This window comes from Peromyscus maniculatus, chromosome 7, assembly GCF_049852395.1.
Source record: "Peromyscus maniculatus bairdii isolate BWxNUB_F1_BW_parent chromosome 7, HU_Pman_BW_mat_3.1, whole genome shotgun sequence".
Taxonomy (NCBI): Eukaryota; Metazoa; Chordata; class Mammalia; order Rodentia; family Cricetidae; genus Peromyscus; species Peromyscus maniculatus.
In genome coordinates, this window is record NC_134858.1 from 83,755,608 (window position 1) to 83,769,933 (window position 14,326).

The following is a 14,326-nucleotide window of genomic DNA, read 5'->3' on the forward strand; positions in this document are numbered from 1 at the left end:
AGAGAAAGGCTCAGTGGAAGCAGTCAGTGAGCAGAAGATGGGGGTGCTGTGTTGTAGACCAAGAGAGAATAACCCATGGGGCTTTGGAGAAATAGAAGTGCTTGTTATAAATGGGGAAAGGACAGACATCATCTTCAGTTCCCTGGACGGTCAGCTCCAGGCTACATACAAATGGGACAACAGCGGAAAGAAGTATGTCTTACTTTTCTGTTGCTGTGAAGAGATACCATGACAAAGGCAACTTATGAAAGGGAAGATTTAGTTGGGGACTTCTAACTTGTCCGATGCAGGGAAGTCTAGAAATAATAGAGATTTGGAGATGAAATTATACTTGTGTGGAGAACTCAAGACTGGGGATAAGGAGATTGCTGAAGCCACGGGAGAAAATCTGATTTCCCCACCAGAGCAATGACAGATGAGAGAGAGAGGCGGGGGTGGGAGGACAAGGCCAGCCTCACTTGTCCCCCTGTTGTCCCACTCAAGCCCCTCTACTAGCAGGCTTTGCCTTCCTCTCAGCCCCTCTTGTCTTGTAGCCTTCCCCCAGAAGGCTGGGGTAGGGGACGATCATGAAATAGGGAGCATGAGCCGGGAAGGCTGGCTGGGAACTCGCAGGGTCATGACACTTACAGACTAAAGACAGGAATCAGATGGAGCCAAGAAAACTGAACAGTGGGAGGGAAAGAAGAGGAAGGAAGCCAAAGAAGGACACTGTGAAGGAAGATGTGGAGAGAACCACCCACTCCCTCAGAACCTGGGGACTCAGAGACGGGGCTGCTCGCCCAGGGAGGAGCTAGAAAGACTGTCCTAATAGCCAGCCTCACTAATGAGAAAACTTGTGAAATCCACGAAGGTCTAAGAACAAATCTACCTGATCAGCCATTTTGCATTTAATAATACCTTTAGTGTTGTATTTTCCAAATCCTCTAATTCCATTCAGGGAACATCATTAGCTTATCATTAGCTACATAGACAAAAATGTGTATTACTCTTATGGAGATGAAAATGCTGTAGTTTAAAAGGTTCCCTCTAAATGCCATCTTAAAGCTATTTCATATTTTATGTAAAATAAACATTTCAAGCCTCTCAGGCTATCCATATATGGCTTTTAAGCTAATAGCAAAGTACTCTTCAGGCTTCAAAAATATCTGTGAATAGAGGGAGTTTGACATATTTTGTTTCAGCTTTCCATTTCAACTGTCCCCTAACTGACTCCTCAAATGTGTTTAGAGGCTTCGTTTGTTTGTTTGTTTGTTTGTTTGTTAGCATCTGAGCCAATAGGACCAACGAATACTTCATACATTTCTTTCTCTCTGCAGCTGCAAAAGATATTTAAGAAACTTCCAGGGTTCCAAGAAATCCATGTGTTAGGATTTGGGTAAGTAAGAGAATTAGACTGTTCTCAACTTTTAAATCACTTCCTCCCCATTCTCCTTTAAAAGTGACATCCTGAGGATTAGAAGGTCCCTTTTCTCTCGGTTGTTTAGCTCAGTCTGGTCCTACAGACTGGATACTTTTGAGATATTGGAGCTCTAATTAGAACAAGAAGCCGTGCTACTGAAGGGAGAGCACAGGATCTGCAGTGCGGCTCCCTCCACAAGCTGGGAACGCTGTCCTCCCCCACCTCTCAGCTGTCCTTGGCAATGTCATTAGCAAACCTCTGGAAAATACCTCAGTAAAGACAGATCAAAAACAGTAACAATTAATTGCCTTCGTACTGGCTTGCCTCACGGCCTCCCCAAGGCTAAAATCTCATCCCTGTTGGCATAAATTACGTTAGCCAAGAGACACAGGTGAATCTGATTGTTTTTTTAAGTGGCTTTTAAGGGTGGAGGCATTGAAGGAATGAAATGCACAGGGGCAAAGGCAAGACTTCACAAAATACATGTTTTAATTTGATCTAGTGTGCAGACTAAAGTAACGCTGTATGGCTCAAAAAGCAGTGACTTGAAGCTTGACATGATAAAATAACGGCGTGCTAAAGCAGGGTGGGATCACACTCCAGCAGAAGCAAGTCTGTGGCCGTCTGTACTCTTACCACCCTAGTGAGGGTTCACGGGTTTGAATTTTTGCTTCATATTCAAAGTTCTCCTTATTTCAAACATCTACAGGCAAAATCCTGAAATGGTGCTTCTTACCAGTGTGCTGCAGTGCCCACACAGCAGCCCTGGTGGAAGCAGAATGAACTTCCATGCCTAGTGAGGTAGGAGGTGACTTGGGAAGATCAGGCCTTCTGGGAGTCTTCCTAGCTTGGCCACTACCTGGTCTTGGAGCAGGAGAACACCTGCGAAAGAGCAGCTTTTGCCTGGAGAGAAGGGCTTAGGAAATGAACTAGCTGTATTTCCCAGGGCTGTCAGGCCTCTCTGATTTGTTCCAGAGGAGAGAAATATCAGAAAGGAAGAGTGATAAAAGATGAAAGTCCCAATATTTACCAAAGCAAACTCATTTTGCTTTGTGTCGAGATGCCCCTCTGCAGTATTCGACTGGAAGTCAGATGGATGAGAGGGTAATCAAAGGTGAGAGGCACATATTTTGCATAGGTGGCGAGCTCTTCTGAATAAAGTGCTACAGTTAAAGAACAAATTTTTAATCTACAGCTTCAGGAAATGATGGAAATGCTTCTCCTGGTGAATGATTAAATGTGTGTTATTGCCTCCCTTCAACAAATGAAAATCTAATTGTAAAAAAAAAAATCTACTTCAGAGGAAAATCACAATGTTAGGCAATGAAATTTTCCAAAGTAAAACTTTTAAAGAGGCATGCCTGGAAACTGAACCTTTTCAAAGTGTTTGTCTGTGTCAGGATTTATCCCTATTTCTGCCAAATATGTTTATAAAATATGTTTAGTTGCATTTTGCCAATAATTTTCTTTCTGTCATAAGGACTTCAGTCCACTGGAAAGTATGTGGGCCTCTGAGTTCAATAAATGATACGCTTATGAGCAGCACAAACTTTTGGTCATTGATACCAATGCTGGGGATATTGTTGGATAAACTTACTATGAAGGAAGTGACTTTTGTTATGGGGCCAGATGCCCACACATGAGTCAGCCCCCAGCAGTCACATATATTGCCTTTCCTTTGTCTCATTTGTAGAAAAGCGTATTTATAACTTCACGAATAGCTTGATATGAACATCCTCACCTGATTCTCTCAACACAACTGGAAAGTAGTTAGGACTCCATTATTACTACAATTTTCAGGATTAACAGTCAAAGCACCACTTAGAGTATTGCTTCATCCCTAAGAGCAAGTGCAAAAAACTATTAATAATCACACAAACTAGTGGTAGAGTACATTTCTTCAGCCTGGTGCATAAACGTCCAGAGCATCTTTATCTTTACAAGCCTGAAACGAAACAAACCAACCGTCCATCAACAGAACCATAGAAAATTCTAGAATGTGCTCAGTATAGACACATTTCTGGACAAAGGAGTAACACTTTTGACATATGTGGCAACATGAATGTACCTCAAAATAACTGTGCTGAGTGAAAGACCAGACAAGAGTGCATTATGTTCTATTTATATTAAATTCCAGAAAACAGGAACTCAGCTACAGTGACAGAAAATGTATCAGTAGTTGCTTGGAGATGGTGAAGCAGAGTGTGAGAGGGAGGGATCACAAAGAAACAGGATAAAGTTTTGACGTTGGTGAATGTGCTCTGTATCTTAGTTGTGGCAATAAATAGTTTTTCTTTAAGATTTCCATTTGCTTATGCAAGGGCTTGTCAACAAAGCAGTTTTCATTGGCAGGAATAGGTTTTGGCCTCTCTCCTTGGCTTCATGGGTTACAAATTGCAAAGAAGCAAGAGGCAGGCCCTGGATATAGAGGTAGAGGGGCAGTCTCTCCTCACAGAGCAGTGCCACTTAGAAGGACAGCGGGTTCTCTGTCACCAAAGGAACATGGGAACAAGTGTAGGTTGATTTTTTTTTTCTATCCCACAAGCCAGCTCCCAAATAACTACATGGAGACTTTTTATTAATTATGAATGCTTGGCCGATAGCTTGGGCTTGTTTCTAACTAGTTCTTATAACTTAAATTAACCCATTTCAATTAATCTACTTTCTGCCTCATAGTTGTATTACCTTTATTCTGTACTGTCCATGCTGCTTTCCTGGTTTCTTTCTGGCTGGTTGGCTACTCTACCTTCTTTCCAGCCTTCTCTCTGCCCCCAAAAATCCTGCCTAGCTATTTACCATTCAGCTTTTTATTAAACCAACCAGAGTGACACATTCACAGTGTACAAAAAGATTATTCCACAACAAACAAGTCTGTAGCATATCCACTGTGGCCATGTTGTATCCGGAGAGAAGAGTGAAATGAATTTGTAGTCCAAAAATGCCAGTGACACTAATCCCATCACCTATATGGACTGTCTTCATCAGCAACTGTCATTCAAAATGCAAAGACAGAACACTGAATATAGCTTCTAAACTAAATTTTAACATTTGTCTGTAACTTTGGCAACCAAAGTGTCTTTCTCAGGCACACAGCAGTGGATAGGGTGACAAAATGAAACCAAGGTTGAGGAGACACAGCCCCAAATTCAAATCCTGCCTCCTTTGGGTCCAGTTGACTCTGTCTCCCACTGCCCTTGCAGTGCCTGTGAAATGAGGATTCTGTTGTTGTAAACGTTAAATGAAAATACATATAAAACTCTTGGTGCATAGCACCCACTCAGTAAATGGGTGTTGTTTTTCTCACAAGTTTTCATGGTGAATTGAACTAATTCCTCAACTGATTAAAGCAACTCAAAATCAGCAAAACACTAGCTCCCTGGGTCAATCTCAGACAAGTTACCTCTGAGAGTAAACAAATCCCTTCATGACATTCAGGAGGTAAGGAATCTGTTTGCAAAATGCTTTTTGGAAACATCCTAATAGTAGTTCCCCAAATGTAAGATGCATAGCATATATTTGCAGCCTCTTTGAGTAAATCAACAAGTTTTAAAAAGAAGACCGTAAATACACAGACATCTTTGAACTGAAGCTCAAATCCTGATCCGAAACTGTATTTACATCCTGAGACTCATGATTCTTAAAGGTACCATCCAAATTCTGGTGGCAGTTTGTGTGTTTCTCCAAAGTGCTAGACAAACATGAAGGACAATAGACAAGCATTTTTGTGTATAAAATAATCCACTGACTGCTTCAATAAATCTTATCAAAAGTCTTTCTCTCTTGCATGTTTTCATGGTGTGTGGTGAAATGAAGACCAAAGAAAGAAAGAGATGGGTAATTTTGATTATTTTTATGTTTTGAAATATGGTATGCTTCCCTCCACAAATGTAAAAACTGCTTTGGGGGGGGGGCGGGCTTTTTGTTTGTTTGTTTGTTTGGTTGGTTGGTTGGTTGGTTGGTTGGTTGGTTTTTTGTTTTGTTTGAGCTTTGGCTTTTTTCTAGACATGGTTTCTCTGTTTAGCCCTGGCTGTCTTGAAACTTTCTCTGTAGACCAGGCTGGCCTTGAACTCAGAGATCTACCTGCCTCTACCTCCCAAGTACTAGGACTAAAGACATGTGCCACTACTACTCAGCATAAGCTGTTTTTGTTTTGTTTTTTTAAATAATTTTCTAATGTACTATCTTGAATATGCCAATGATTTTTAGTAGTTTTATTTAAATGGAATTAATTATTATTTAGTAATTTAAAAAAACTCTCTAGTCAAATCACTATGTGAGATTAGCAGGCAAACAATGACTTGACCATTCTATAGAAAACATTCTATTAAAAAAAAAAAAACTACAGCCCTAATTAAAAAATGTGAGAAAACAGGTGTTTTATGCCAGCATCATGATTTAACTAATTCTTGTATGTTTGCAATGGGAGATTGGCTGGCTGGGTTCACACTCATGAGTACAACCAACTGAAGTCTAAGAATAAAGGAGAGAAACCAATTTGCTCCTCAGCCCCAAGGTCAGTTTGAGGTGGGGAAATGACCCACTATACCTTGGAGAGATCAGTAATGAGAATCTGGCTTTGGCTCCTGCAATTGACTAGTAGAATAATGAACTGTAGTCACTGACTGATTGTGTGGTCTGAAGAACTGCCAAGAATACACATTATCAGCTCCTGAGGCCCTTAAAACACTTCTGCATCCCTCGGTGTAGATTTATGGCATGAAACAAAAGGCAACACTTTATTCTCAAGGACAGAGCTGTGAAGAATCTTGTTTGGGGTTTGGATGTTGAAAGATACCATATTAATAAATATGGTAGTAAATACAGTTAATCATACACTCTGTACTGCTTTCTTTCCTTGTTCTTACATCTTTTATTATTTTCTTTCCTTGCTCTATTTCATTTACAATTTTTTTTAATTAAAAAAATACTTTGTGGCCAGGTGGTGGTGGTGTATGCCTTTAATCCCAGCACTCAGGAGGCAGAGGCAGGTAAATATCTGTGAGTTTGAGGCCAGCCTGGTCTACAAAACAAGTTCCAGAACAGCCAGAGCTATTACACAGGGAAACTCTGTCTCAAAAAAAGACAAAAATAAAATAATAAAATACTTTGTGGAAAAGAATGGAAGAAAAGGGCCTTAAGAACTGAAGGTCCATTTGGTTATGGTATACATACATAGCCTATTGTGCTGCTGCTACATCATGCATACCATGCCATAGACCCAAAAGGAGATATAATGTAGAAAAGGGGCCACTTCATCTCTCTTTCTGATTGGCATTGCATGACTTTAAGACCACCAAAACCATTGATCAATTAGCAATGAATCATTAGCACATTTTTTAATATAAATATGTATGGAACCAGCTCACAATCCTTTTTCAAACTAGACTTAATCTCCAGGCTGACATTCTACTTTAAAACAAAGTATTTGTCGATATTTTCGGTATGTTAAATTTCTGGCAAATATTGAAATGTTCTAAGTTGGATATTCTTTAAGAGCCCGTCAGAAAATCTCTATTAACAATGGCTTTGGATGGAACCTGTCCTCTGCTCTCCACAGTTCAAGCTCCACAGAAATACAACTTATGGCCATCTTTAAGAGAGAACACAAAGAAGTACACAGCCCTGCAAGCAACCTCCTGTCTCTTGATTCCAACAAAATTGAAAGTGAAAGAATCCATCACGGAGCCATAGAAGATAAGCAACCAGAAATCTACCTCACAACTACAGACCTCAAAAAACTCATCATCCAACTACTAGATGGAGACCATTCCTTGGATGTGGGGACGATTTGGTTCAGTGATGGTCAGTTGGTGATGCCATAGTTCTGAGTTTATCCTCATTCTGACAGAGAAGATAGGAATTATGACTATATGATGGATTGTCATTTTAACTTGGGCCCTGTAAAGTCAGTCATTACTATGACAGGTACATCATGTAGAGTACTATTTCTGTTTCTCTTCACTTCCTCCTACATTTTATTAACCAGCCCTTGGTGATCACTTTGCACCAAAGATAAGTCTAGGAGAATACAATAGTTTCAATTCAGTCAGAGCAACCATGTTCAGTCAGTATGGCCCAGACAGAGGGGAGAATTCTTGGACAGTCCCATTTATCTTGCATAGCTTACACATATCTTCTCATCCAGTAAACTAGTCAGGCTTCATAAGGAAACAGACAGCATATTCAGTGATGCTAGTTTAAAAAGAGTTGATAGGGGGACTGCCCATGAAAATTTTCTTTACTCAAAGGAATGGAATACCCCCATACGATTAGAAGCAGCATGACCTCACTGCTACCTCCAGGCCTGAGGGCTGCCCACTAATACAACCCACCCCAGAGAGGAGGGTAAGGAACCACTGATACAATCTCTATAAGTCAACCTTCAATGGGATCCAAAGACATAAAACAAGATAATCCAACATTCTTGGGACCTTTAGAGGCTGCTGTAGGGGGACCCAGGAGCCTGGAATTCAAAGACACTGCAGACAGTATAATAGATAGACAATGAAAATGCCATTTCAGCACAAGATGGCATGAAACTCATTCCCTGGCAGGTCTGTTATCTGACTTATATCAGCAAATCATTATCTCTAGAAATTTGGAGGGAGGTTATGGCACCTCTGAGGCAACAAAGGAACAACTTTAAACTCATCTCTGAGATTATTTGTTCCTCTGGCTGTGTGTCTTTGTTGAGCTTTCTTGGGGTATTCTGGGGACCAAGAGGAGGGATGGAGTTGAACTCCAGATGCTCCCATTTTACAGTGTTGATACTAACCATTTCTTTCTTTGCCTGCTAAGTCTCATTTTTATCCCCATTTGCCCAGCCAACCAGCCTCACTACTTGATCCAAATCCGTAGACTAAGGCTGGGGACCCTACAAATCTCTAAACTACTATTGTTTTGTAATTGCTTTTATTATGTAATTGGCACATAATAATTACATATATTCTTGGAATATAAAGTTATGATTAGATACATATGTATAGCACATAATGATCAAAGCAGTGTAGTTATTACACCCATCACTTTATTCTGTATCATTTCTTTGTGAACAGAGCATTCAAAACTTCTCTTATAGCAATTATGAAATATACAGTACATTATCATTAACTATAATCACCCCACTGAGCAATATAATCCTAGTACTTATTCCTTCTGTCTACTTACACTGATTGTTGTACCCATTAACCAACCTCTTCCACTCTTTCATCCTGTTCTTAATAATTCCCATCGCATAAGCATGCAAGATGCAATCCTGGATCTTTCCTTCAGATTAATTACCATTAGTCTGTAAATCTAATTTCTTAATGATTTGTAGTACTACTCCTTACGACTTGACTATTACCACATTTTAGAACCTAAACTGTCTTATTGCCTAAATCACAAAAGGGAAAAAAAAAAACATTTAGCCTTGTGATTTTTTTTTTCATCCCAGAAGTTGGTGGGTCATTGTCAGTCTCCAAACCTGTCACCCCATCAGGGCTGCCCATGCCCTTTGCTGGCATCACTGAGGTAAGTGAGTTTCTTGTCCTTCTGTTTAAAACCCTCCAACAAAATAATCAGATTTACAGACTGAATGGGGAAAAAATACTATTTGTAATGTTAAGTATAAGTATTTTATATTTTTTGGTCTGTAATTGGGAGCCCACTTCCAATAACTGCATTAACAAAAATTAATTCAAATTACATTTCAAATATTTCTTAGATTTAGTTAGATATTTGTTTCATTTTGAGTCAGGTTATGCTCTGTGTTTAATAAAACACATTTTAAATTTTTTTTTTACATTCATTCATTTATTGGGAAAGGGAGAGGAGACACAGGCATTCCACAGCAGACATGTGGAGCAGACATGGGGAGCCCAGAGGATGATCTACAGAAGCTGGTTCTCTCCTTACACTGTGGGGGGTCCCAGTGATTGAACTCAGACCATCAGGCTCAGTGGCCAGTGCCTTTTCCCGTGTTTCATAAACTAAAATGAATAATTAAAGCAAAATATAATATTTAACTTTGATTTTCAGAAATACCCTTATACGTTTATTTTTTATTTCTAAGAGCTTACTTACATTCTTATTTATGGGAGGTGGTAAAGCAAATTAATGTATTAGAAACTAAAAGTAATCAATGTGGCAGTGATTTTTGTATTTAACTTAAAGCTCTGGCAATTTCAGTGTTCTACAAGCTCTTACTGGAGTGTTCATAAGTAGATATTCTGAGTAAGCTCGGTACCCTCCGTGCCCTCTTGACATAAAAGAATTATAAATGAAAGCATGACTAGCACGGTTCAAAGTGTTTCAGTCATTAGTTAGTCCTATTCAGGAAGAACCACCAGCTGAGAATCAAGAGATCAGGAAGGAGATTGCCTGGACAGACCATGTTGTTTTTTCAGGACATAGTTCCAGGCTCCTCCTCCATAGATAAGTGGTGCTAATAACAAAATTCTTTGCTTCAATATAAATAACAGTATTCAAAATATAAGTATAACCCTTCTCATGCACAGAGACTCATCCCTTCTTGACGTCTTTCATTCTAAATTCACTCTTCAGGATGCTACTCTGAGTTCAGAACTTCTGCTCAGCGAACCTGGGCTTGAGGAAGTGGACAGACAAGGACCTGACCTGCCTGGTGAGTTTCTTCTCATATAGTCAATGTTTAATGATGACATTCTCTGAAAATCCGTCAGTGCTCTTCCTCAAAGCCCTGAAAAAGTCTTCTCGACCCTGGAAAGGTGTGTCTCACCAGCATCACTAACAGAACAGAATCCACTGAATCACCTCCGTCTGAGGAACATGCACCTCTCCAATGCAACATCCTTCCCTCAGTTCTAGTCCCCAGTCCCCCTGGGAAGCCTGGCCACCCTTCCTGGGTGTAGTGAGAGACACTGAAGTCAAAGCTTCACCAACAGAAATCTCTTCCAGACTTTGAAAGAGAATGCACCTAGGACAAAGGAGGTATGAGGCCCGAATCCTTGACCCAGGGGTATAGCTACAGAGGGATGAACCTTCACTTTAGTCCATCATTCCCACATGTCACTAACAGGCTGTCTGCTCTCTTTTAAATGTTTTCTTAGGTTTGTGTTTTGAGACAGAATTTCCCTATGTGACTCAGATTCCTGAAAGCTGGGATTTTAGACATGAGCTACCTCACCTCATGAGTGCTTTTTAGTGTGAATTACACATAAGGAAATTACTAAACACTGAAGTCTTATTGATTGGTAATTTTTTTGCCTTCTTTCATATTTATTTTTAATTTTTAATTTTTTGTTTTCTTAGAGATGAGTTCTTACTATGTAACCTTGGCTACCAGTATGTAGAGGCTGGCTTCCAACATGTGCCAATCCTCCTTTCCACTCTATAGGTTGTCTGGTGAAGATCTTTTAGGAGACACAAGACTGGGGATCTGAGGTTGATCAGCTTGCACTGTGGCTCTAAGTGTGAACGCCTCTGGAGCTGTGTGATGGCTGGGTTTGCTAAAGATTTGGTTGCTGTTTTAGTTGGGACTCCTTATAAATACTTCCTCAGTGCTATTTTTTTTTATAGATTGTATTCAACAGGTAGGTAAATAATCATAGAACATGAACTTTTCAGGAATACGTATATGTCATGATAGCAGAGCTTACTGTACAAACTGAACTTAGTTTACATGATTACTGCAAGAAGGTATTCATTTCATGGCAGTTATCTGTTGCATTACTAAAGTTAATGGCTAAAAATAGCCACTTATTTCCTGTAAATCTGAAGTTTGGGCAGTGGTGGGTGGAGACAGCTCTGCTCTACATGTGCCAGGGGGCAGAGTTCAACTGCTATTGAAGGTCCATTTTCATGGGGACTTTGGCACATTGCTGGAAAGTCAGTGCTTAGCCAAGGCTGTGGGCTTGAGGCCCCATTCTCCTGTATGTACATCTCTCCATGCAGATGCTTGGGCTTCCTCACAGTTTTGTAGCCACATTTGAGAGAAGCAGTATTCTAATCACTTGTGGGCCCAGAAACAGCACCATTTCTCTCCTTCTAATGTCTAAGCAATCACAGAGACTCAAGCAGTAAAAAAAAATACAGGCATTAACTGTCAATAGAAAAAGTATCAAGGAATAATTTGGGCCCATTTATAAATCAACCACAGTGGATATCAACCATCATTTTGGCCTTAAAATCATCTGAGAGTTGGTTGTATACAACAAAACATACCTTTTGGTAAAATGGTTAATGCTGTCCCTGGATTATTTTCTTTAATTATAAGATCAGAAACTCTTATAATATTGGCATTTCAAGTAGACTATTAAAAAATGATGATGTATATAGGACAAATGCATTGTACACTTTCAAAGTGCTTTGCTGTTCCCATGCAAGTATACACCATAGAACAGTAGAGCTAAAAAAGAATCCTAGAGATAATTCAGTTAAGCCTCTGTACTTCAAAAATGAGAAAAGCAAAGCTAGGGACAGGAAATGATTTGTACAAGGTCAAGATCAGGACCATCATTCAAGTTTTCTCCAGGTTATAATGTATTTGCCTTGAGTAGACTTATCCTTTAAAATAGTTATCTTCAGTCTGATCAAATAACTCAGCAGGAAAAAATGCTAGCTGCACAAGCTTGCCAACCTGATTGCAAACCCTTAGACCCACAGAAAGCTGGATACAATAGCTCAAATCTATGATTCCAGCACTCCTATGTGAGATGCGACGTAGAGACAGGAGAATTATACAGAAGCTCACAAGCCAGCTAGCGTTGAATGTGAAGAGAGATAAAAACAAGAGAAGCCCTGCCTCAACAAGATGGAAGAAAGGAACTAGAACTAACTCCCAACCACTGGCTCTTGCTCTCCACACTGTGGCACACACAGACCTGTGCTTATACAAACACAACCTAAACACAGTAAAAATAATAATTTTTAGAATATCTTTTATTTTTCATCTGATAATTTCATACATACCACACATACATACATCCTCTATAAGAGTAGCACATATATAGGAGCTATATATATATATATATATATATATCACATCCCCAAGCGCCCCCTCCCACTCCCTTTAACATTTTCCAACATACCACCTGTCAAATTTAGAGCAGACCTGTACAGACGCTGTCCACTGGACCTGGATCTAAGGACCTGAAAGAATGGGTGGACTACAGTCTAATGCTGTAGACAACCTTACTTCAGTTTCAGTGTACCTTTATACATGAATGTAACAAAGAAAGTAACGATCCAAGGAAGGTTGTTTGAGTTCAGAAAAACATGTAAATAAATGTCAGTAGGCACATACTAAATATTAAAAACCAGCCCTTCCCTAGAACTTTCTCAGGACAGACCAATTTAAACACAGTGCCTAGCACATACTATAGATTATATCGGGGAAAGCATGAAAGCCAGGCAGAAGACCATGTCCAGATTCAGGGTACCCTGACCAGATTAGGTTCTGTAGCTATGTTCTGACATCCAACAATAATGGACATGTCTTATAAATTGAATGTAAATATTTGTCACAGGAGGCACGAAATCACATATCCAAGAACAATCCAGGCAACAAAATGCACCTGAAGTAAAAGCCCTCTGCCTTTTTTCCTAGAGCAGCCTCACAGTTCTCCAAGGCATTGTTCACCATGGCTCATTCTTTTGACCGTGTTTCCACAATCCTCCCTCCTACCATCATATCCTCTTTTTTTTTCTTTTCTTTTTTTACTGATTACACTTAGTGCTACCTGCTTGCTAAAATGTTGGCTTAATCTTGTACAGGTCTTCTGTAGGTAACCATAACTGCAGTGAGTCCATGATCACAATGGCCAAGTCATGGCCACAAATCAGTATTCCACAGCCCTCCTTCCCAGCATCCTGCTCCTACTTTCTTCCTTCCTATCTTCTGTGATCATCTCTGAGCCCTGAGGATAGAGTTGATATAGATGTCCCACAGAAGGCTGGAAACTCAACAGTCACTTGTCCTTAGCACTCTGACAGTTATGAGTCCCTGAATTAACCACTCCCCACTCAAAAAGAAGCTTCTCTGGCCACACTGAGGGAAACGCAGTCTATGAATTGAACATAAATATTTAGAAGGCAGTTTTACAGCATGACCATTTAGCAAAACAACAGGCTCACTGGGGCCTATAATCTTCCCAGTCATGAGATGTTGACCAATGTAGAGTCCCAAACGTGAAATCCTTCCTAAGAAGCGGGCCTCATGACTGACCAGAAAGTCTTTCATTACCCACATAGCCATCATACCACTACTGCACCAGCGGACTGGGCCCAATATTGTATTGGGTTGTTTTCTTGATGTTTAATTTCTTGAGTTCTTTGCATATCCTAGATACTAATCCTCTGTCAAATACATAGCTGTAAAATGTTTTGTTCCATTCTGTAGGCTGTCTCTTCATTTGATTGACAGTTACCTCTGTTGTGCAAAGCTTTTCAATTTTATGAGCTCCTATTTGTTGATTATTGCCCTTTTTCCCCTCCTGAGCAATCAGAGTCCTATTCAGAAAGCCCTTACTTATGTCTATACCTTGAAGTATGTTTCCTACTTTTCTCGATGACAGACCCAGGGTGTCATGTCTTATGTTGAGGTCCTGGAGCCATTTGGAGTTGAATTTTAATCAGGGAAAGAAATAAGGGCTTCATTTTTCTAAGTGTAGATATCCAGTTCTCCTAGCACCATTTGTTGGTGTATTTCTTTAATGCTTATTTTGACATCGTTGTCAAATATCAGGTGGGCTATATGGCCTCGTGCCTGGGTCTTCTAGTCTGTTTCATTGATTGATGTGTCTGGATTCATGCCAAAAAGGTGTTTTTATTACTATGGCTCTGTACTATAATTTAAAATCAGGTATAGTAACACATCACTTTATTTGACATTTCTAGCAAGTGGCGCTCATGGACCACATCTGTCTTGCAGCTCCTTGCCTTATCCTTGTGTTCCATGACTACTCCTTC

General features: G+C 39.9%; 1 protein-coding gene across 1 annotated transcript in view; it reads left to right on the forward strand.

Annotated features, from left to right (window-relative positions):
* The window catches only part of Impg1 (interphotoreceptor matrix proteoglycan 1), a 125,868-nt gene that overhangs the window by 51,100 nt on the left and 60,442 nt on the right, over nt 1-14,326 (forward strand). The window contains exons 8-12 of the mRNA XM_076575593.1: nt 1,317-1,375; nt 5,213-5,233; nt 6,957-7,201; nt 8,835-8,911; nt 9,944-10,022. Coding sequence (XP_076431708.1) covers nt 1,317-1,375; nt 5,213-5,233; nt 6,957-7,201; nt 8,835-8,911; nt 9,944-10,022 — 481 coding nt within the window. The remainder of the gene's footprint in view (nt 1-1,316; nt 1,376-5,212; nt 5,234-6,956; nt 7,202-8,834; nt 8,912-9,943; nt 10,023-14,326) is intronic.